Genomic DNA, 11,881 nt, shown 5'->3' with positions numbered 1-11,881 from the left:
TGTTCAATCCTTGTCCCCGTTTCCAACCTATTTAGGGTAAAACTCTCTCATAATAGGGATTCACAGTGGACTATACATGGCCATGCTTATTAAGTTTAATGGCAGGAGTGAATGAATTTTAAAAAGGCTATTCCTCACTTGCACTCATCTACTTCTTTACCCCATTTTGAAGTGGTAATACTTGGAAAGATGCACTTTAATATGGGTTGTGCTTTCTGCCTTGGGGAAGCCAGTTTTGCCTATGGGACAGTAAAGAAGAGTCATATGGTATATTAGGAACAGCACAGGCTTAGAAACCAGATCGTTCAGCCTCTGCTCTTTCCAGCAGTGTGATTTAGGGGAAGACCCTTTACCTCGCTGACCTCGGTTTCCATTATAGCAAAGTGGAGATTCTTAAATGTACGAACGATCTGTTTACATAAAACAAAGCACGTCTGCGTTTGGCCCGTTGTGAGGTTTTAAGACAGAGAAGTACAAAAGGATCAAGCATAAAGGTTCCTTCTGTGTCTTCCAGTCCAGCTTCTCAGACTCTTAACAAAAAGAAAATTTTTTAGAATAAAATAGAAATAATTAGAGCTAGACCTGGAGCTTAGATGTAAGGTTAGAAGAAAGTTTATAGTTAGCCCTAAGGGAGGGTTAAAGACAAAGGAAGCATTGGAGTTAACAATAAGTGTGAGGTTAGAGTTTTGAGTAAGGTTAGAGTTCGCAGAAGGCAGGATCATGGTTAGAGGTAACTTAGAAACAAGAGTCAGGGTTAGAATTAATTATAAAGTTAAGAACAGGACAGGACACACATAGAGATAGCTTTAAGAATAAAGTTAAGAACAGAAATAGGGCTTCCCTGGTGGCGCAGCGGTTGCGCGTCCGCCTGCCGATGCAGGGGAACTGGCTTCGCGCCCCGGTCCGGGAGGATCCCACATGCCGCGGAGCGGCTGGGCCCGTGAGCCATGGCCGCTGAGCCTGCGCGTCCGGAGCCTGTGCTCCGCAACGGGCGAGGCCACAGCAGAGGGAGGCCCGCATACCACAAAAAAAAAAAAAAAAAAAAAAAAAAGAACAGAAATAATGAGATAGCTTTAAGGATAAAGTTAAGAACAGAAATAATGTTATAGGTAAGACATGAGGGTATGGATAGAGTTAGGATTAAATGGAAAGTAAACGGTAGGGTTAGCTTTGGTTTAAGAAATAGGTTCACTAAATTTCTGTCCCTCTGCTACATGGAGGCAAGTGTGAAGGATGAAGCCTTTATCACCGTTTTTTCCCAGAGTAACTATAATGAGAAGAGGTTTCCTGGCAACCCACATTGGACATGGAGTGTGAGCGCAAAATCAGTGTTTGTTTTGTTAAGCGATTGAGACTTTGGGGTTGTTTTTTTACTGCAGCTTAGCCTGAGCTATCCAGATGGGTTCAGAAATCTAAGAATCCTACTAAGCTGTTGATTGAGAACACCTTAGCATGAAAAGAAATCTCATATAAAAACATGTATTTATTTTCACCTCCATTTGCCTTGATTTTGGCTTAAGTGACAGGCAGCCAGGTTCTTTCATGTTATTTGTATAGGTGCTGACCTAGGTGGTGAATCTTTTTTAATTAGGTGGTGAATCTTTTCTACTCAATAAATGTACTCTTGGTTATAGATGCTATGCTACCCTGACCAGATCCTACCTTCAGGGTTGAAGGGTTTATTCCCCAGGTGATGGGAGATTTGTGGACTTGACAACTTTCAGGTATAAGCCCTCTTGGGGAGTTGCCTCTGTTGAAGAGAGTGACCTGGCATAAAGTCATACATCTCTCTTGGGGACAGTGGTGCTATAGAGGATTGGCCCCCTGCTTCAACTTGGGACAACTCTGAAGCTTCCCTTCAGAGTCATCTAAGTGTGATATTGTTTTTGTTGTTCACACCTCTCAATTGTCTTTCCCCTGGTGTTATAGTCTTTGAATACATGCAGAATTAGTCAGGAAAGGTGATACTTTTTGGTTAAGTATGTCTTTGTGAACTTATTTGATAGAATTCAATTGAACTTTCAAAGAAAATGAGGTGAAGTGGTATATTTTCCCTACCAAAGATGCAGGGGGAATAAGTCCTTATTGTAACTACATCACAGCCCAACTTTTCCCTTGCCCAGTCATCCTTTCTTCCCTTTCCCCATGCAGATGGGTCCCAAGATCACTTCCCTTAGAGCTATTTATGTTTAAAAGTGTGCTATGGGTCACATAATATTTGAGAGCCACTATGCTGTCACCTACTCCTGTTGGCATTGCCTATAAAAATACCTCTTTCTAATATATTCAGCTTTCTGGGTGATATGTTAATATATGTCTAGGGGAATATACAAGGAGAAATGGGCCTCAACCATGGAGATTGCATTGACTTAAGGGGGGAGCTGATTAACTGTGTGGAAACTGTGTGTTTCTGCTGTAAGCAGAAATGTACTGCTGCCTGATGGCAAGAAGCATCTTTCTTTCCTCAGACCACAAAGACCTTCCAGTACAATGGGATGTGGCACTCCAGTCTTCCTCTGCCCCTCCTTCCCTTTCATTGGTAGTAACAACTCCAGCTCTGTGCCATCAGAAATTTCAGCCTCTCTCCATTGCCTTGCTGTTGGGGAAGAGTAGCCCCTAGCTTCAGTGGTACAAGATATTTCTAGCCATGGGCAGCAGTGACGCTGTTGTTTCAAAGTGGCAGTTCAACCTTTATCCTTTGACCCATTCCTAGGACTCAACCTAGTCATGGTTGCAAAGGAATGAGGTATTCCTGCTTTCTTCTCAGGGAACTGAACTCATGCCAGTGGGCTCACTCAGCGTCAGGAAGGTACAAATGTTGAAAGAAAAGGCCAGTGTATTTTGTCACCCATGGCTCCAGGTATGGAGGAACAGAGCAGCTTAGTATGGTGACCCTGATGATTGCACAGGTATCCAAAGCCATTTGGGACAGGGGTCAGTTAAGGTGATCAAGTCACACCACATGACTGAATAGTGGGGAGTTGTAAGGCTCCTTTTAGCAACAGGAACAGATTATACAATGCCCACAAATACTGACGCTCAATACATGTCTGTTGAACATAGAGTGGCTGCTATCAACTGGGGATAAAACCATCAATAAGATAAACATGGTTCTCTCTGTTCTTGGGGAGCTTAGAGTTTGATGGGAATAAGATAGCAATGATACCTATAGCCAGGAGAGCATATGAGCCACCCCAGGCCCCCGCTCAGGTTAAGGAAAGTAGGATAATTTGAGACTGCAGTTATTCTGCTTACCAGGCATCAGTGATGTTGTTATTAATATTGCATTTGTTGTTTACACCTCTTGTCTTTCCTCAGGTGTCATAGTCTTTGAGTACATAGAGAAGAGTAATATTTTCTGGTTGTATTTGTCTTTATGAACTTATTTAACAGGTTACAATTTAATTTTCCAAGAAATGAAGTGGTGTATTTTTCCCTCAAAAGATGCAGAGGGAAAAAATGACATGTGACATATTAGTCAACATTTAATAAATTTAATAAATTAATAGGAAGTATCACAAAAACCTGGAATGGATAACATACAGGAACCAGGAATAAGACAACACTTTGCAACCACTCACAAAAAGTACCACTTGATGAAAGAAGACTTACAGGAAATAATATAAGGCAGTCTGTTGCATGTGTCTTAAACAGATATACATACATAATAGGACATCAGAATGATCTGTTTGACAGTAAATTCACCACGTTTACACTTATCACATGGACTTTAAAACATTTATAAAAGTTGTAGGTTTAACATTGAACTGTAAGGTTTATATCCCAATGAGTATATTTGTTTCATACCGAACTGCACAGAACTTATGAATAGCACACAATTTGAGAATAATTACTGTGTTGGGTACTATTAAGTACTACTACTTGATGGCATAAGAATTATTAACAAATGTGCTGTAAGCTATTATCATTCAACTTATTGCTAGTGCTTTGGAAAATCTGTGGTTTATATTTTATTTCTTTGTAAAACATGTGCTATGAGCTTGCCCTGATAGTTCAGGAAAGAAATCAGATGTTTCCAATTTTCTCTAATACTCACAATACTTCAGATCTGATTGCATGGTCTTTTTAAAGACTGCTGAAGGATTTGCTTCAGTCCTTCTTATATCACCTACTCTGCCTTACATTAATACAAATCGATGGATTTATGCATCATACATGGCATACATGCAGGACACCATCTGTATGTGCAGAACTCATGCTCAGTGCATGGTGTGTTTCTTCAGACATTTTCGTTTCAGTAAAAATTAGATCTCACTCAATTTCATATAACTGTTTTAACATGCAGTTCAACAGAGCCAACAGGCAGGTAGACTTTACTTTCATGTCATAATTGGGCATGCTCAAGCAATTGACTGGCATTTGGCAGTGTTGCAAATCACGTAGGGACTGTATGAGTCTCCTCAAATACGTCCGTTGGCTCTCCCACCGCCCTTGTGGCAGACTGTTGGATTTATCTATGCTGTGTGTTGAGGACACACACCAGGGGTTTTAGAAATTCAGATTCTGCCTTCACCAATTTCAAGATACTCTAAGGTGTGTAAGTAACTGTCAGGCATAAGAAATAGCATCATGAACTCTTCAGAAATGGATCCACAGTTGTGTGACATGGACACACATGGAAATACAGTTACTGGAAACCCTTGTACACTCTGCACACAGCATAGACTTAATGGTCTGACTTTAGCAATGTTTGAAAACCTTTCACGGTTAACAAACTAGTAAAATGGTACTGAACTCTTAGAGAGCAGCAGGCCCAAGAATGAAACAATGGCCAACACTTATTGTAACACAACACTATATTTTAACAAAGATTTAAACTTCTGGTACATAATTGCAGTACAATGAAGAGCTTGCCACTTTTACAAATTAGCTGCAGCCTTGCCTGCACTAGAGAGTTTGGAAGGATCTGTAAATGAGATACATTTTGTTTAAAATCCAAATGGAAACTCTGTATTTCTGTTTTTCCCAAAGTTCAGTAAAAGCTTCTTTTTAATTACTTTTTTTTCACATTCTAAGGGCCCAGTTCTGTAGTCCTTAATCAAGCAAAACTTCCAAGCTTTTGATCATCTATGTTTCCAACGCAAGTTTTACTCAAAAATGGACTGCTAAATTAGGTCCTATAGATAGAGGTACCATAATTAATATACTATTTTAATAAGGCTCAAAATGCTAATTTCATTTTGTGTGTAGCACACAAGTTTCCAGGATCCTGAGAGCAAAACCCAATTGATGATGAATCCTGGATTGGGAAATAACTCTGGGATTTTGTTTCCCAGTTTAATCATGGAATTAGGTATTTACTAAGGACCAGAATGAAAACACTAATTCCAGTTTGCTTGTCATTATAATCAGAATTTGAACATTGTCTGTAAGAAGTGAAAAGCTATTATTGGTGTATATATCTCGATTCATCCTTCCACTTCTGTAGTCCTGGTTAAACAGCTGCTATGTTAAAATACCACTATGTTTGGTGACAGACATTTCAGTAAAATATCAACAGAACATTCTGACAATGTCAAAATTTCCCCTATGTGTGACAAGGCTAAGTTCTGCCTTTGACTCACTAATAGTTATGATAGATTATCAGAAGGCAGAACCTATCTTACTGTGTTTATGTGTGTAGATGAGCTGAGCAAGAATTTAAAGTGTATATTTACTGTTAACCCGGAAAAAAGATTTCACTGAATTTGTTCAATTTTGGCGTGGTTGAAATGTAACCACTGTCCTGTGCATCATTCTGGTCTCCTGCAAATGCCACCTGAGATGAAGATCAACACTTCCTTATGTGAAAAAGAAAAAGAGAGAGAGAGAGAAGAGGGAAAGAAAGAAAGCAAGAAAGAGAGGGAGGGAAGGAGGGAGGAAGGAAGGAAGGGGGAAAAAAATCAACATGTTTGCATCAAACAACCAAAGTAAGTTATTCTCAATCTATTATAAACAGTAAATACAGAATCCTAAATCTCACTATTGTAAGCATGATTGTAAAGTACAGGATTGCAAAGCTATGTATAAAAACAACTTTTTCCGACAGCAACATTTACATTAGGTTATGACCAACAGAAGAATTATAGAACAATTTCCTACATTTGTAGCTTTACTGTAGGAAAAGACTGCACCGCTCTTTCTTACACACTACTAATCCTTTCACTAACCACATTGGAGGGATTAACTGGTAGCTCCAAATTCTCGATTTGCATCTCTATACCGGCCTCCTGGTCATCAGCTTTCTTAATGACTGGTTCATTGGTGTGCCGGTAAATGTTAACATTAAGCTCCCTCCCAGACAAAGCAGTGGCAGCAACTCTCGGGATTTGTCTGATCGGAGGCTTTTTATCTGCCTTATAGTTGCAGCTCAAATAGTTGGAGAAAGCCCTTCGGTAAACTTTGTTGAAAAGAGTGTACACCAGAGGATTAATTCCTGAACAAACATAGCCAATCCAAACAAACACATTCAGAAGTTTTTCCATTAGCTTTTGATTACAAGCCTTCCCACAAAGAACCGACAGGATATTAGTAATAAAAAACGGGCACCACATGATCAGAAACACAAAGAAAACAATGCCAAGGACTTTCGAGGCTTTCCGTTCATTGTTGATAGCTTGCATGGTGCCCCTTGGCCGTCTTTCCTTCTTCTTCCTTCGGCGTGGGTTCAAATCTTGGTTAGGGTTTGCAGAGTTCTCTTCATCAGTATTCCTCTTGCAGCACTTCAGGAAATCCAGGCTTATTCCGGGCGGTTCCTCCGTGTGGCCGTGCAGTAACATCAGAGCTTGTCGGCGAAGGACGTGGATCGTTAGACAGTATGTAATCACCATGATCGTCAGCGGTATGAAAAAAGCTACGAAGGACCCAATAAGAACGAAATTTGGGTCATTCAGCACGCAGGTGGTGTTGTTGATGAACACCTTGTCTTCATCCCTCAGTCCAATCACTGGGATAGGAACTGATACACCTACAGGAACAGAAAAGAAGGTAGGACATTGTTACAACATATTGAAGGGTCACACAGATTTGTACAGTGGGATGCATTTAATTTCATTTCATTGAAGAAAATTTAGATCTATCTGTTGAAGGCTATTCACAGCATAAATGGGTAGTCACATGAAAGAGTAGCAGTATGATATCAGAAAATGACAGCTTTTTTCAAGTTAGGAATGCCTTCTCGCCAAATTTCCCGTAGAAGACGTGGAATTATCATTATTGAGATAATTATAGGTATGGTTGTGCATAAGAGTGGTTCGTGTCTTTTGTTTTATCTCCAGTTCCTAGAACTGTCCTGGTTCATAGAAGGCACTCAATAAATATTTGTTGAATGAGTGAATAACTTCGCATCTATACTCAATGACGTCAATAAATTCAACTGTTCATTTTTAAGCATCTTCCAAATGCAATAAAAATGATGTGTATGCCACCTACAAGAGTAATTATAGCATATCAGGGTTGACTGAGCTTTTAGCTGAGGACACCTTTTCCTGAGGAAAGTGGTCAAGAAGAGGAACTTCTGTGTGTGTGACCTTTGGAGACAGGGCCTAGGAGCTCTGGAGTTACTGGAGATGGAGAGGATAGTATGGCCCCCAAACAGGAATTAGATCTGACCACAATGTAGACATAATCTATGCAGAAACTGAAAGGACTGTCTTTTTAGTAAGCATTTTCCTGAGGCTCTGTGCTTAAGCAGGGTCAAGAGACAGATAGAAATGCTGAGTTGGGAAAGATACAGTCCTCCCATTTCTGTGTGGAGTTTTGAACTCTTTTGTTTTTTAAGAATACTGAGAGGTAGTAATTTGGTAAGCACTTCCATTAATAAAGACGCTCACAGGCAGAAAATATCAACAAGGGGGTGGGAGCAGAAGGTGATCTTATGCCTGAGCGTAAGTAAGAAACCGAGAAATTTTTAGAAATCATTATGGTAGATCTCGAAGAGGTCCTACATCAATAAGTAGGGATAACTTGCAAGTGAAATTCAAATTTTAATGTTAATTTATTCTCTCTTGTGTCCACAGAAACTTGAAGCCTGGGAAAATTCAGACTGCATTTTTAGGATTCTATCAGAGATTATTATGAGGAATCCTGAGCTGGTGGATATCTGCACTATGAACTGTGAGAGGGGATAGAAGCGCACTCTCAAAGATCATTGCTGGCTTTAGGGAACACGCAGGGAACAGTGACAAATCTGAAACTGAAAGTCCCTATAGATTGTCTTTTTTTTTTTTTTTTTTTTTTTTTTTGCCGCACAGTGTGGCTTGTGGGATCTCAGTTTCCTGATCAGGGATTGAACCCAGAATCCCAACCGCTAGGCCACCAGGGAACTCCCCTACAGGTTGTCTTAACACACTTTGTCAGGTATAGAGTGTTTGGCTGGATGATCAAGAAGGAAATAAATGGTAAATGTTTCTTTGCTAAGAGCTTGCTGAGGATATTGATTGGTAATTAATTTCTAGGAAGACATGAGGAAGAAAGAGTCTTTGGAAAGTGATCTTTAAGCCTTCTAACTCAGACCCTGAATTTCTTAAATGACCGTTTTTTGTTTTTTTTTTTCTAGAGAAAGAGGCCAAGTGATGGTATGAGAACCAGTGATAGATGTGACAAGACTTCTTGGGGTATTGGTACATGCCTGCAACCCTGAACCTGGGCATGCCATTCAAGAAAGTAAAAACGGCTGTGAAAACTAGGAGACACTGCAAACAGAAAGTGTCCTCAGGTAATACAGTGCAGGATCCGGTGAAAAGACCTTTGAACTCTGGATGGGAAGAGTGGCAAGTATCAGAAGGTAATATTCACCCAGTTTGATGAACCACGCAGATTACATTTCTTAAGAGTTATAAAATGACAGGTAAGAATGTGGTCAGTTTGTACTGTTATGATCTTTTTTCCAAAAGTTATAAATATGAGGGAATATCTAGAAAGAGTATAGCTCCAGCTTGCCTGAAAAAAGTCAGTATTGGCTTATCCTTCATGAAATGAAGTTAAGGAAGCTAACATGAGATTAAGAAAAGAGGGACGGGTTACTTAAACACAAATCATTTATAAGAGAAAAACTTAGAGAACCTAAGATTAAGAGCGACTTAAAAGACCTATCAAGCAATTATAATATGTGGACCTTCTTGGGATCTTGATGCAAATAAATTTTAAAAAATATTCATGACACAGGTGGAAATTTTGAACAATGTTTGGCCTTTTGATAATATTAAATGATTTTTGTTCATTAATTTTTAAAAGTGATGTTGATATTGTGGTTATGTAGAAAAAATCTTATATTTTTAGATATAGAGACTGAAGTATTTAAGGATAAAGTATTATGATTCTGAGGTTTATTTCAAAATAATATGGAAGGGAGAAGTGGATGGGAGTATGGATGAAAGAAGGCAGTCCATAAACTGATAAATCTTGGAGCTGGGTAATGAGTACATGCGTCTTTATTATATAATTCTATCTAACTTTACAATCTTTGAAAGTGTCTATAACAAAAGTTTAATATTTTAAAAATTGAAGAAATTAAAAGAAGACATAGAAGTCCTTTCTGAAACAGAGAAAGAAATGGCTGTTAGACCTCAGATCATAAAAGTCTCTAAGATTTACTACCACTGCTAATTTTGGAAGTGATTACTTCTAGAGCAAAAGTCTTGGCCTCCTGAGTGGAAATGCTCAACATTTTCATATAAATATAGAGAAGAAGGCGATTTTCTGACAAAATGTTGGTAGAAAACTATGTTATACTTTCTCAGGATCCTACAGCAAGACCAGAGGAAGGGTATAGTGGAATGGCTCCCCTTCCAAACTGCCCCCCTTCACTGCCCTCTAGCAATGTGGGAACCAGAGCCTGAGGCTAGAAACTTGATCTGGGGAGTTTGCATTCATTCTGGAGGAATCCTGACAAGGGTAGACATATCTAAAGGAAACAAGTGCTGGAGTGGAGATTCAATTCCCAAGGAAATGCTGCACAATATTTTGGGTATTTCTAGATATCTGAAGTTTCTAGGGAAGGCCTCACACTCTGATCAGAAGATCAGTGGAAGTCAGCATTACTCAGAGCCCAGCTCTGAACTGGTATTAGCTTGTTTCTGTTAAAAGATTTATTCACTTTCCAAAAGGATTCTTGGGCCTAAAAGTAAGCCTGTTGAGAGACAAGAGAGGGTAGCAGAGTGATCCCAGATGAGCTAAAGGTGTTATTGGGTATGTGAGGCCAATTTTATCCCTAGCATCTATTTGTATAATTTTATGTACATTGAACAAAGAGTGATTCTAAAGCTGCCTTTTATTGAGTCTATCTTGTATGCCAGCCATTGAGCCATGCATATTACTGACATTAAAGATATAAAATGTATTATCTCAATTTGGTTAAAACTCCTAAAATACTGATATTATTTGGTGAAGGAGCTTAACCATTTTACCAAATCTATATCATCACTAGTTTTATTTGTTTTTGTTTTTTTAGAAACTGTGAATGCAGTCAACAAAACAAGAAACTCAAGTTCTTTTGTCAGTATCTGGAAGTGAAATATAAATAATAACAACTAAAAGCAGCATTAATAGCAGTATCTATTGTACCGATTATCTTAATCAATACTTAAAAAAAAATTAAAAATATATGGCAGGAGTTTTCAAAGTGTGGGTCAAGGACCCTGGGGGGCCTCTGATACTCTTTTAGAGAGTTTGCTATGTTTCCCTTTTCCAGCTATTTATCTTTAAAACTGCATTTTCTTTATAAACTTCAACCCAAATAACATAAAACAGGTTGAATGCAGATACATAAATGAGAATCCAACTATATTTCCCTAAAACTAAATATTAAAGAGATTTTAAAACTGTAAAACAATGTTGGCCTTCTCTCAATTACTTTTGGGAAATATAGTTTATTTTTATAAAAAATATTTATGTTGGGGCTTCCCTGGTGGCGCAGTGGTTGCGCGTCCGCCTGCCGATGCAGGGGAACCGGGTTCACGCCCCGGTCTGGGAGGATCCCACATGCCGCGGAGCGGCTGGGCCCGTGAGCCATGGCCGCTGGGCCTGCGCGTCCGGAGCCTGTGCTCCGCAACGGGAGAGGACACAGCAGAGGGAGGCCCGCATACCACAAAAAAAAAAAAAAAAAAAAAAATATTTATGTTAACATTAAATGGATTCATTACTGTTATTTAAAATGAAATGATTCATAAATATGTTAAACATTTCTCAGTTTTAAGTTATATTATAATAAATAACAATAGATATAATCCACACAAACAAAAGCTCTTTGAGGTCTTCAATTATTTTGAAAAGTATAAATAGGTCCTGACACCAAAGAGTTTGAGAGCTGCTGTTCTATATTAATGGATGAAGTTACTTAAGCCCTGGAGAGTTAAATTCAGCAAAATTATAGTCTTTCTCAGTATTTTAAATTTGTCAGCTAGTAGAAATTCAAGTGATGTTATGTCAGGGTAAACATAAACAACATCAATAATAGCAACTAAATATTTTACATGCATCATCTCACTCATTGTCATAAAAATTATGAAAGGCGCATGTTATTTGGTGAAGTTAACTTCAGAAAAGTTAATTTAGCAAGTATAATGGAGCAGTCTTTGATATTTTTAAACCTTTGATATGTCCGAGGAGAAAAGGTGAAAATGAACTCCAAAGAAGATATACAGATTGCCAACAAACACATGAAAGAATGCTCAACATCATTAATCATTAGAGAAATGCAAATCAAAACTACAATGTGGGGGTGGGATAGGGAGGGTGGGAGGGAGGGAGACGCAAGAGGGAAGAGATGTGGGAACATATGTATGCGTATAACTGATTCACTTTGTTGTAAAGCAGAAACTAACACACCATTGTAAAACAGTTATACTCCAATAAAGATGTTAAAAAAAAAAACAAAAAACAA

The 11,881-nt window shown here is 38.7% G+C and overlaps 1 protein-coding gene across 1 annotated transcript in view; it reads right to left on the bottom strand.

Moving 5' to 3' along the window:
• Positions 1-5,932: 5,932 nt before the first annotated feature.
• Positions 5,933-11,881, bottom strand: part of HTR2C (5-hydroxytryptamine receptor 2C) — a 120,086-nt gene continuing 114,137 nt past the window's right edge. Inside the window, exon 4 of the mRNA XM_024128117.2 lies at positions 5,933-6,967. Coding sequence (XP_023983885.1) covers positions 6,144-6,967 — 824 coding nt within the window. The 3' untranslated portion in view covers positions 5,933-6,143. The remainder of the gene's footprint in view (positions 6,968-11,881) is intronic.

This window comes from Physeter macrocephalus, chromosome 21 (assembly GCF_002837175.3).
Source record: "Physeter macrocephalus isolate SW-GA chromosome 21, ASM283717v5, whole genome shotgun sequence".
In the NCBI taxonomy this organism is placed as follows: Eukaryota; Metazoa; Chordata; class Mammalia; order Artiodactyla; family Physeteridae; genus Physeter; species Physeter macrocephalus.
The sequence above is the reverse complement of the archived record's forward strand: the minus strand, read 5'-3'. Positions and strand labels throughout refer to the sequence as shown.